Genomic DNA, 12372 nt, shown 5'->3' with positions numbered 1-12372 from the left:
ATACAAGATGAAGATCTGAACCACATTTTGCTTGAAAAAGCAGTACTTCAGGAATCACTAGCAACAGGATTTCAAATTGCATCAGCCATGTACCTCACCTATTACTATGCAAAGTAGAATAAAGCAATACAACCCAGCAGCTTAGCATAACACTGGCCCCAAGAAGAAAGCAGGAAATGAATAGGAATACAATTTCCTTAACAATTCACTTACAGCAAAATGGAGACTAGACTGCAGTGCTGGTCTTGCTGTTTCACCAGCAATGTTGATCTATTGCTGATTGTGTTTTGTTTTGGAGCCAGGGAGAAATTTAGAATTACGATAATTCAGGACTTAATTCTCAATGCTTTTTTCCACCAAAGCAAGTTTCAGGGCTGAGAGACAAGTTGAAATAATGGGTATCTTCTTACTGAACTAGATGTGACAGTGCCTTGGATGTGCCACTCAAACCCAGCTGTGCATCCACCTCTTTTTCCTTGCTTCTCCCTTTCTCCCATTTGCTCAGACTCTGTCACATATCCATCCTAGGTAGTAGGGCGTTACAGCACTGTTTTCAGTTCATCACAGCTGGCATTGCTTATGGAAGACATTTTAGTAGGTGTCAGTGTATACCTCATGTATTATGTTGTACCACACTATTTCACCCCCTCCCTTCACAGCTTCTTCCAGGTGAATTCAGGAATCAGTGGCCAAAATAACTTTCAGCTGCAGATCATTACTAAGTGGCAGCTGCTCAAGTAAGGCCTCAGGTATGCCCAGTTCTTATTTTGTAGGTGGATCCACCAAGAACTCAGATTACGTTACTGCATAATGCACAAAATATTTTCAAGGATATTTATGATGGGTTTCTTAAATGCTGGGGCACAGAAAGTACCTCTTGGTACACTGATGTTCTACAGCCTTCACATCACATTTCATGTGTCATCTGAAATCTGGGGAGAATACTCTCCAATGTGGTGTTAGCAGCATTCCTTTATTCCTAATTATACATACGGGATGACTTGACAAATCAAGTGCACTAGTTTTACATTTAAAAAGTTAAGATATATGTATGTGATACATTGGCATGTATATTCATTCTTTTCCAAGAACTCATTAATATAAGCTAATGTTCCTCTGGGTATGTGTGGTAGTGGCCTCTGGTGGTCATAGCCCGCTTACTTTCTCCTCATTTGTCCATCATCAGCTTCATCCCTGTGACTGTTGGCTGACTTTTAGCTGCTTTTCCCCGTTTTGGCAAATTCCTACTGCGCGTTATGCCTGAATGAGCAACTTTCTATCTTAGTGCACTATAACCCAAAATAATATGTGTAAAATGCAAGAAAAAAGTCCTTGCACCTGGTGGATGCAAAGATAAAAGTAGTCTGTTGTGACTCTAGAGCTTCGGTGAAGCAGGATCATTGCGAAAAACAAGGCTTCACTTTGTATGTATTGTTTCATCTCTACAAACATTTTTTACTTTATGAGTCTTGGCAAATCCTTATCCTTTAGTTACTCCTTCCCTACAGACGCAGAAACAATAAAATAGGCAGTGATGAGTAGACTCTATAATGCAAATCTAGATGTCCAATAAGAATTTGACAAGGAAGTGTGAAATAAAACACATTAAACAGAGTAAGAAAGTGGGACAAGAAATCAATTTCCCATTAAGCTCACTGGTTATTTTTTTTTGCTGCTTCTCAATGTTAAAAGCATCAATTACACACATACCATACTCCTTTGTAGTCTTATTCTGTGTTCAGAATCAGCATACAGTGCAGAAAATGAATTAGGCCAGGCATCACTCAGCATTGACAAGGGCCCTGCAGGTCACTTCAGGCTGGCTCGAATATTTCCCATATAATATTGGGAAATTGCATTATATGCAGTCTGGGAGAAGGAAGTGATCTTAAAGCATTTGAGGCACGAGTGATGTAGAAGGTACGAAGCTGAACCTGGGAAAAGCCATGGATATGTTTTGGATGGAAAGTAAACACACTTCCCTACAGGAATTGCCTTTATGGATGCAGCTAAAAGGTGTAAGACGTTTGCAGGCAGTGGTAGTGAGCCATGTTTGCAGATTCTCTAAGTCCAGCATGCTTCACCTCTACTTCCAACAGATAGTAAGATGCATCCCACTGAGCTGCATATAGTTTGAACAGTGGTAACTGAAGTTTCTTGGGACCGTGAGGAAGGGGGACTTTCTGATATGAGGCAGGATGCTAAGGAGCATGCCTAAATCGCCAGGTCTATGCAGAAAAGCACAACACTTGGTTAGAAACAACTGCACATCCATCTCCCTACACCGGCAGAAATTTAGGCACAAATGAAACGGAGAAGAAATCACCATAACTTCTTTCATCATCCTTCATGAATCAGTGGTGTAAACACATCTTAAGAAACACAGGCAGAAAAGTGCTCTGAAAAAACAAGTGACGTATCTAACTTCAGCAAAGCCTTTTTCTGGTACGGCTGAAGATGCAGCAGCTTGCTTACGTTGGCACATGTCCTGCATCACTCGGACTTTGTTTCAAGATCCAAACATGTGGACTGCATTATTTTGGATTGCAAACCACAGACACCCATAAATACTGAAAAAAAGATAAATGGACAGAGAACAATGGGTTCTTTACTGGGTCTAAGCACCCATACTCTCAAATCCAAGACTTCAAAGTCAGTTTCAGATGTCCTGGCTTGTTACTTGCTTGTAAAGAGCCTGTAAGTAAATTTCTAATTCATAAACCTCTAGATAAGATCATTAAAAGGTGAAATTTGGTGCTAAACCTTGTTCTAGTCTCTGGAGTACCAGCTGAGCTCCAGGGTGCTGGTAACATAGATGCTACTTTCTGTCCACTTCTATATATATTTTTTAACCTCTTTTAAAATAAAATATTCTTACTGGTTAATTTCTTCATTTTGCACTAACTTATGCTGTTCCCTTTTCTACACAGCTGCAACATAATGTTGTTTCAGTAGAGCAATGCTTTGCAAATTTGGCTCAAGGAGACAATGAGCAAACAGCTTTTCAGAGAGCTGTCAGAAGGGGCAGTTTGGTTTCCATGCAAGCAATACTCGCATTCCAAACCGCATTAGGGAAAAGCTGGTGGGTTTGTATGCATTTTTATTATCAATTCCAGATTAGGAATCTGATGCTAATTTCTTCTTAAAGCCTGTGCTTGCAGGAGAATTTATATTCTAAAACAAAAAAGGATTGTGACGTTTTTCTCTCACAAGCTCTTTTTTTTTTTCCCCTGGCTTTACTCCAAGGACCTTTTCTGCTTGTTCGTTACATTCTCAAGATGAAGCCCCCGGTGGTTACAGCAGTGCTGGTAGTACTGGTGCAGGTTTCTCAGAGTTTCCCTGCCTTGTACCACCGAGGCTGGTGGAGGCTCTTAAAGGAAGGAGATAGCTGTGGAAAATGTGATTTGGCACTTTGCTCTGAGCCAAAAGACTGTCTGGCTGGGACTGTAGTGGACCACTGTGGCTGCTGTTCTGAATGTGGGAATGTGGAAGGTCAGATCTGTGACTTGGACCAGGGCAATCATTTTTATGGGCAGTGTGGGGATAACCTCGAGTGCAGGTTGGATGCCGATGAAGCCAGGTTTGGGGAAGTCCCTGAACCCCAGTGTGTGTGCAAGTCTCAAGAAAGCATCTGCGGATCTGATGGGAAAACCTATGAGAACATCTGTCAATTCAACAAGGCTTATGCAACTAAAAGAAATATCAGCATGAAACACAAAGGACCATGTGAATCAGGTAACAGTTATTTTCAAACTAAAAAAAGATGCCATTCTGATTCTGCAACGTGTTACTAGATGCCAGTCTTAACTTCAATGAACTAGTGCTGCATTTTTGTTCTACTTATCATTATTCTGTTGCAATACTACTTTGTGTTAACTGTGGTTCAGTAGCTTAACTGAAGCTTAGCTTCAGTAACTTAATCTTGTGTGTAATAAGCCTCTGTTTTGCTTAGTGGATCTTATATCACATGGCAACTAGTAAGGCACAAATCTATGGTCCAGATCTGTACTAAAAAAGCAGAATATGAGATATTTTTCTACAAAAACTGTATGTGTAATGGGGAGTAGATGAACAGATAAAATAGTCTGGGAGGACTGGGCAAATTATTATATGAAGGCTGACATGATATTGAAACAGTGATGAGAAAGCAGACTTCATTCATGTGCATGTATCTGTATGTATATATAGACAATGGTGAAGTAGAGGAAAAAGAAGATAGGACTTAATTAATAGATCTATGTATGCTTTTTACAAAAACATCCAAAGCAATCTAATTAATGAATCACAGAATCGAGGTACCTATGAAATAGAAATCCATATATTAGGATAAAATCAAACAAACAATTTTATTAAAGGTACTTACAGTGAATAAATGCCCCTCCGCGGTGACTGTTAGTGGAAGGACTTGTCAGGCTGTAAGAGGGAATACTGTCTCCTGCTCATGTGCTGCTCTCATTATTTACATTATTACTCCGGGCACCTTTCACCCAAAAACAGGTGAATATAGAATTAAAATGTTTTCATTCTATAGAAGGAAATATTTTCTCAAATATCAGTAAAAGAGGCTTCTGAGTCACAAATAGGTCATACTTCGGAATCCAAAATTGTATCTCTGGCAAAGGTCTGCATATGAAAGTAACTCAGGTGCACGTTACCCATTCCTTGCTGGCAATCTATTGCTTCCAATTTGGACCATATGCTGCACTCTTATATCGAATGGACACTGGATATTGAGTGCTTAAAAGGAAAAGTGATGAGTAGCTAAAACCAGACTTCTTCTCGTTTTCTCTAGTCGCAAAAGAAGCATCCATTAGAGAATCACTTATTTGCCATTAAGGTACTAAGCTGGGAATTAAGACTTGTCTGTAGGGACGTTCAGGAAACTCAGTGCACAGCAGCTCATAGTATGACTGAAAGCCTGCTTGCCCTTAGCTATGTTTTCTTATCTGGCATTAAAATAGCACTAGTTCTGGCAGCATAACCCTTTCAGGGACGTTTCAGTTGGAAGTGCCATTCAAATAGCTACTGATCTAAGCCTGTGTGCCTGAACACCTTAAAGCAATGTTTTGTTCTAATTAATAAAACAGACCCAGCCAAAAAGCTTCATTTGGCCTTGGAGCTACCTCTGAGGTGTGTAATGCTGCTCATTAAGCACGATGAACAAGATCAGCTTCTCCACACAAAGGCATTACCGCCAGTGTCTATTCTACCACTTCCCTTGGTCCCCAGAAAGGCTGGACCCTCTCTCCAGAAATACTGAGACATTTATTAGGATGACTCAGCTTACTGAACTGCACAGATGCCTGGGCATATGCTCATAACCATCTCAGTGCTGTGTAGAGTTTATTTAAGAAAATAAATCACCTTGGCTCCTGCAGAGAGAAGCATGCAGCTGGCATCCAAGCCCAGTGGTAACTGCACTTGGGCCTGTGGTGTGTGCTGGGGCAGCAAGGAGACAGAGCAGCAGTGCCCCTTTTCTCACTTCTCAGAGCAGCTGTTCCTGGGCTGCTTTTGTAGGCTGTATTTAGGACATGAAAGGAGCCTGGGCCACAGAGGTGCTACCATGTGGGCACCATGTCTTGGTCCTCCATAACAGCCTACCAGTAAGCCCCCTCTCCTTGCCACTGCAGCTACCCGAAGCATGCAGTGGGCATGTGAAAGTGCACCATGATTTATGCTACTTCATGGCAGTGGCCAATGACAAAAGGCAACAGGGAGCCTGGCTCCAACAGCAGCAGCCTCCTCACCATGGAGCTCGCTTTCCACTGACTCCAATTTGCATGAGAAATAAACACTGAACACTGTGGGGTTTTGGTACCAATCTATAAATACAACCTTCAGTCAACTCCAAGTACTTTGTTTTGCTATTTTTCCTTCAAAGCATCTGCTGTTTCCTATTGATGCCAAAAGGATTAATTGTATACAGCAAGCGATGAATAAATAAATAACAATAAACTCCTTTCATCAGAAGAGCACAGCCTTTTATCTTTCATCTCTAACCAGAAAAAGGGGAAGAAAAAGGCCTAGCTCCCTAAAGTAACCCTGAAAGAAAGCCTTTCTCTTTCTAAATGCTAGTTTTGATCGGTTTATCTAATAATTTACCAAGGTTACTAAGTACAGTGATTATATACAGATTCTCCACGCTTAATCTATCCCCATTCAAAGCCTTCCTGCTGATAACTTAATGAGCTAACAGAACCAGCAATGCTTCTCTCTGTAATTAGCCGTATCGCATGATAACATAAAATCTTAAATTAAATGTATAAAGTTAAAAACAAACAGTAATTCAACGTTTAGAGTAAAAAAGAAACAAACACAAAAAACCTCTAATCCACCAATTTTTCTGCCATTTTCATCAACTCACATCCAGGTTAACAAGAATGAATACGAATTAAGGAACAAAAACCTGTTATTACACAATTGTCTGGTGTGGTTAAAGGCAATTATGAAAGGTGAAGCAGTATTTTGACTTTTCCTGGCTTGTGGGCTTCTGGTTTATGTATTCTGTAACACAGGAGGATAGTTTGTATGTGAATTGTCTGAGGCAAGGCACAACTGCTGTGCATTCACTTCTGTACACAGAGGCAACACAACACCGTCTGTAATTATTAAGAAGAACTTCCCTGTTTTAAAAAACTGGTTATCATACCAGCAGAGACTTGCTTTTACAGCACACTTTTGCAAAACAAGCAAACAAACACCATGCAGATGCAGATGGGAGAATTTGGCTGAACGTAAACTCTGAAACACCCAGGAAGTTTGTAAACTTCTGATAAGTCGTAACTTCATCTCTCTGTGTTCACACACAGCAAACTGGTGTTGTAAGACACACAGGGTTTGTAGTATTTATTTCTGGATGCACTTCAAGTTTGTGTAGATGTCACAAGTGTTTGTTGTGTGTTCAAATCAGAAAAAGCAGTTCTGTCTGATGGAAGCTGCAGTCCTCCCTATCCCTGACCAGGCGGCTGCACCATTAGGGGCAGTGCAGATGCTCTGAGTTTTAATATTTCACTGTGTGTTACAATGTGTGACCTGTGCTCATGGACAAAAAACTCCTGTGCAAAATAGCCAGTCGGTGTTGATTGGAACACGGCATTTTTACAAGGAGATACAGGCTCTGAAAGTACATTTCTCACAAAAGACCAAGCATGTCCAGGCTCAGGTACCCTACTGAGTTTGAAAACCTCACTTTTAAAGAGTATCGGGAGGGTTTTAAGAGGAATTCATAACTGGGAAGTTGATACTTTTCTGTATAATTGTTTTTCAATTAACTTTAAGCCGTGTGCATTTGATATTTTCAGCACAGGTATCAGTTCTTAAAAACTGACACATTAGAAACCCTGCTTCAAAACATGGAGTGAAATGTTGTTATTTTCAGTTGCTGAAGCATAAATATGTGCCTACATACTGGCTGAAATGCTTTGAGTGAAAACATATTGATTGTTTAGGAGAAGTTCCTAAGCATCTGTACAAAATACAACTAATAATTAAATACAAGTGTAACGGCCCAGAAAATAAATTCTTTCTTTAAAAACTATTATGAAAATAAAAAGAGAAGGAAAACATACCTTAGAAAGAAAACATTTTTCACTGACCAGAAGTGGATGAGAGAAAATGCAATGAGATTTCCAGAACAGTAGAGTTAGAGTGAGCGTAAAGAAGTTATTTTCTTCTCTGCTACTAAATAACATCATGTCCTGTTAAAAGGGAGTGTGCTGATACATGCTTCTGGGTGGATATGTATTTGAAGAGTTCCTGAATGCATCAGGTGATGGTTTATTTAACGTCTTCAAATCCCTGGTCTGGCTCCCTCTCGTGGTTGTTGATAGCTTTTTACTCAGGAAAAAGTGGAAAAGAATAGTTTGAAGAAGTAGTAAATAAATGGATGAGGAGGATGAGCGTAAAATAATGATAGGAAGCAAGTAAGTGGAAATCTAATAATTTCACTACACTCAAAACCTTATAAAATAATTAGATTTCCTTTACTTTTAATACTTATGTCTACTAACACAAGGAAATCAGTTGAAATTGATAGCAAGTGAGGATGAACATGAAATCCATGAATGGTGTTACTGAGTTCCATGGGTTACATGGAAGAGGAGGCTTTACAACAAAGCAATTTCAAGGCGATGCACCCACTAAACAAGTTTTGATAAGCTTTAGGTCAGCTCAGCATTTCACCTTTTAAGCTAACCGAATTTCTTGTACCTTCCTCTGAGGGTCTGGATGAGTTGCTTGTGCCAGACTGACAGGCCTTGAGTCCAGTCCATAATGGCACAAACTGAACTTTGATCTTAACTTTCATGCCCATGTGCACAGAGAAAGGACAAGCAGATCCTTGAAAACAAGTCTTTAAAATACCTGTTCACACTTCAATGCGATGTGAAGTTTTCTGAGCTTTAAAAGCTGCTTGGAATCTTTTGGTCTTCCAAACATGTGATGTGCAAAAGTTACCTAAAACAAGGGCTGGTGTTACATCCTTTTGTGTTAGCTTTCGCTCATGGTCTCCTAAAGCAATACTGTTGGGTCTTTGCAGCTCCTGTGATTTCTATGCCACCCCAAGATGTCCAGAATTTCACAGGCAACGATGTCATTTTTGGCTGTGAGGTGTCAGCCTACCCTATGCCACACCTTGAATGGAAAAAAAAGGGGAATAAAATGTTTTTACCAGGAGATGACGCCCACATCTCAGTTCAGGTAAAATGCATTTTTTACATCTTATGGTTTGCAGTGAGGAGTAGGAGGATTTGTTGGTGAAGTTCTCCCACAGGATGCCATGCTGTTGCAATAAACAAATTTCCTACAGGGGCCCTATGATTATGTTACGGATTCTGATTTTGGCCAGTGCAGGGATCATTGCTGTGGCAGTCCAAGCAGAATGAATAATGGGGTGGGTACCATCCGTCCTGCTTCAGGGGAAGGGAAGATTCTCCTTATGCGGGTACACTTCTTGAGAAACTGAATAGGCTGCTGTGTAAAAGAAGGTGCACACTGAGAAAGATGGCTGTGGGCAGCTATTTTTCTGTTCCTCATGCAGAAGCGTCATTCTGGCAGATATCTAAAGTTCGCCTTTGCAAGATGCTGTTTCTGGAGATGTGCCATCTGGGTCCAGTCCCTGAGGTGTTCAAAAGGAAAACAAAGAAATGTGCTCATTTTATATGGAGGATACTGTGTTTTAGTCTGAAGGGAGATTGGAATGGCATTGGTATGGGCTTTGAGCAATTGCAGAAACAGCCCAAAGGTTGGAGCTAAAATTAAATCAAAACGTTAATTCTTTTTAATGGAAATAACGTTCTGGGGGAGAAGAGCTAACAAAGCCAGACACGCTGCAGACTGCAGGAAGGAAGGAGTCTGTACCAGCGTGCCTTCTCCAGTGGACAAAGGATCTGAACAGACTACGACAAGTCTAGCTTTCTGGATACACAACTGAAAAGCAGGAAGATTTAGCAGATGTAGAGCACAACCTGAATAAAATTATAGATAGAAAAAGCATAGGAAAAACCTAATGAAAAGTATTAAAAGTCATTTAGAGTTATTTAGAAATGTATTCAGAGATAGCATTAATGAGTGGGATTAGTGAATTTAACAGTTGCTCAGAAACAACAGTGCAAGGAGCCACATCCAAGCAGTGGTCAACGGAGGCTAACCTGGTAACCTGTCTCGTTAGTGAGCATGAGAGCATCTCTGTTACCATTTAACTGATTTGTTCTTGTATTACTTGTTTGGAAAACAAAGCCCCCCATTAAAAGGCTTTGGCAGGAGTCAGTCAGTGGAAACTGATTTTGACTAACTACGAAAGCTCATGCTATGTCTGTTAAAATTGGACGCTGAGCTTGGCCCAGGCTCAAATGCCATTCTTATTCTAAAGAAATCGATGAGCTTGAGAGTAAGTGGCAGTGCTTTGAAGCTGCAGCAAGAAGTGGTGACAGGACAAGAGACGGGAGGACTGCTGGGACGCAGAAGCAGACCAGGAATCAGAGCGCTGCAGAGGGCAGCAGTTTAAAGATGAAAGCAAGGAAAGCATGAACTGAGAGGCACAGAAACAATGGAAAGTTAGAACATATGGCAGCAGAATCAAACAGAATCAGAGCATGATGGCAGGACATAGTAAACAAAGCAAAATTTGCAGTAATGTATAAATCTGGCCACGATTATTTTTAGAAATATCCTCTTGCTTCCTAACTACCTGACTTCCATTTAATTTTGACTGTTTCTTTCCCTTCTCACAGGCCAGAGGTGGACCTCAGAAGTACGGTGTGACTGGCTGGCTGCAGATTCAAGGCCTCAAAAAATCAGATGAAGGCACCTACATCTGCCATACCAAAAACAAGTATGGTGCAACATATGCCTCTGCGAGATTGAAAGTCATTGAAGGTATATTGTTCTTTTTGATTTTCACTTGGGTATTTTTTTGATGTGAAGAATAGAGAAGTGCTTAACAGCCTGCAAAAGGTTTATAACGCAGAAGTGCCTATGAATTCTGGAGGAGAAAAATAATGATGCACTAATAGCAAAATATTTTGCTTCCAATGATATCTCCTTCCAGAAGAAAACAGAATGCTGAGGATTGCAGTCATAGCTCTGAGACACAGTTGCATTATCCTCATCCCACAGAAGCCCTGAGATGTTAGTGGAAGCTCTGAACCCAGAACTGTTGCAGCTGAGGCAGTCCTTGAACCACCAGTTCAGTTTATCTATTTATCAGTTTATCTATTTATTTATTTATTTATCAGTCTATCTATTTATTTATCTATTCAGTTTGCTTTTCAAAAAGTCAGGATTAAACTGTACCTTACCCATAACAGTTTGGAAATATACAAGAAAGAGCTGTGCCGTTGTTTTGCATTGTGCCAGTCCTACCAGCTAGCACATAAAACATTACGGTCCGGTTCACTCCTATTAACAACTAAATTAATTAGGATTCCATGATGTCTTGCTGTGCAGGTTCACCTTCTGCTTTTGCCTTAACTGCTGGCAGTAGAAGTGCAAGCTATGACACTGACTATGAGGACTACTATGGCCATTCTGACGATGAGGATGAGGAAGAATATGAATCTGGGGACTATGAAAACTGAAACAGCCCTGAATAACTATTTCTGTACGTGTGTTGTCAGACACCTTTCACACTGTTATATTTACTTGTACTCCCTGTGCTGTAAATAGCTTCTCTGATAACACTACACTCATGTGTGCATCCCACCTCCCTGAAATCCAGCTTTGGCTGAAGTGTATCATGATACTTACCTGAAATAAGAACAGTTTTAAGTTCACACATTTAGACTGTTCAATAAAATTCTTAAGCACGTACCCAGTAAGTGCCCTGAAAGGATCCAATTTAATATTAATTTTTTAAAATGTATATTATTCTATAATTTCTTAAACATTTTTAATTTTTTCTAACAACAAAAAAAAAATGTCAGCAGTTAAACTAAATTTCTAATATGTACCACTGTCCTATTTTTATTTATATAATGTACCAGACACATGGAGAACCGGTATTTGGGAACAGCAGTAAATTAATGAGAGACTTCAGCAACAAGTAAGGGAGCAAGAGTTCAGGCACCTCAATTTTAACCCTCATTATTTGTAATCTTCTTTATCAAACGCACCAAAACACGCAGTGATTGCTGCACACACCTTGCAGAGTGTTTAAAATGTATACACAGTGCATCACAAACACCTCCATTAATGCTGTGCTGCTTTGTGCTTTTCTTTGCCATGAGACATTTTTCTTCAATATAAACTACATTAAGAGATTGGCTATAGACTGTGTTTGCCCCGAGGTATTATTGATCTTTGTACAGGTAAGAAAAGAGCACAGAATAATTTATTTTGGCTCAGAGTTCCTGGAATATTGTCAACTTACAGTACAAAGCACAGCACTAGGTCATTGCAAAGATTAGTTAGTTTTAATTAGGAGTATCAAATGACTTCAGATTTAATCACTGATTTTGCTGTTATGGGCTCTTCCTGGTCTTCTTAGTGTTATGTCTAGTAAGCTTTTTGTTTCTTCACTGTGTAATGCTTTTAACATAAAATTGTCTGGTAGGAATCACTGTATTTCTAAATGGGTGATGGTTAATGTAACTATTTAATCTTCAGACATATGTTCAAGATCAATTGCAATCTGTGCTACAAATGAATGAATTAGATTAGTAAAGCACTCACTAAATTGTGGGCATGCAGACCATGGCAGGGTTACAGCGTGGCACAGCAAAATAATCCTGAAATCATCAGCCATAGAGAATTACCAGTGGTAATACCTCGGGGCCTTCTGCCATTACTGGTGAAAAGTGAAAAGGAGAAGAAAAACAAACAGTAGTTGAATGAAAAAATGTGTAGCAGAACCATATCCAGTAACAGGCTGCAACT

At 39.9% G+C, this 12372-nt stretch overlaps 1 protein-coding gene across 1 annotated transcript; it reads left to right on the top strand.

Moving 5' to 3' along the window:
- Positions 1–3033: 3033 nt before the first annotated feature.
- On the top strand, positions 3034–11632 carry LOC122185147 (kazal-type serine protease inhibitor domain-containing protein 1-like). Its single transcript, XM_042880709.1, has 4 exons — positions 3034–3735; positions 8537–8697; positions 10230–10374; positions 10945–11632. The coding sequence occupies exons 1-4, from the start codon at positions 3279–3281 to the stop codon at positions 11073–11075; spliced, it is 894 nt and encodes a 297-aa protein (XP_042736643.1). The 5' UTR covers positions 3034–3278; the 3' UTR covers positions 11076–11632.
- Positions 11633–12372: the final 740 nt, after the last annotated feature.

This window comes from Lagopus leucura, unplaced genomic scaffold, assembly GCF_019238085.1.
Source record: "Lagopus leucura isolate 7727_CA_CO unplaced genomic scaffold, USGS_WTPT01 Super-Scaffold_100027, whole genome shotgun sequence".
Taxonomy (NCBI): domain Eukaryota; kingdom Metazoa; phylum Chordata; class Aves; order Galliformes; family Phasianidae; genus Lagopus; species Lagopus leucura.
Note: the sequence above shows the minus strand (reverse complement) of the source record. Positions and strands in the feature narration are given on the sequence as shown.

Bases quoted from the DNA above. Each gene is read 5' to 3' on its own strand.
- LOC122185147 (XM_042880709.1), top strand. From the start codon at position 3,279: ATGAAGCCCCCGGTGGTTACAGCAGTGCTGGTAGTACTGGTGCAGGTT. The intron at 3,736-8,536 runs GTAACAGTTATT...GGGTCTTTGCAG, and splicing joins CAAAGGACCATGTGAATCAG to CTCCTGTGATTTCTATGCCA. The intron at 10,375-10,944 runs GTATATTGTTCT...CTTGCTGTGCAG, and splicing joins GAGATTGAAAGTCATTGAAG to GTTCACCTTCTGCTTTTGCC.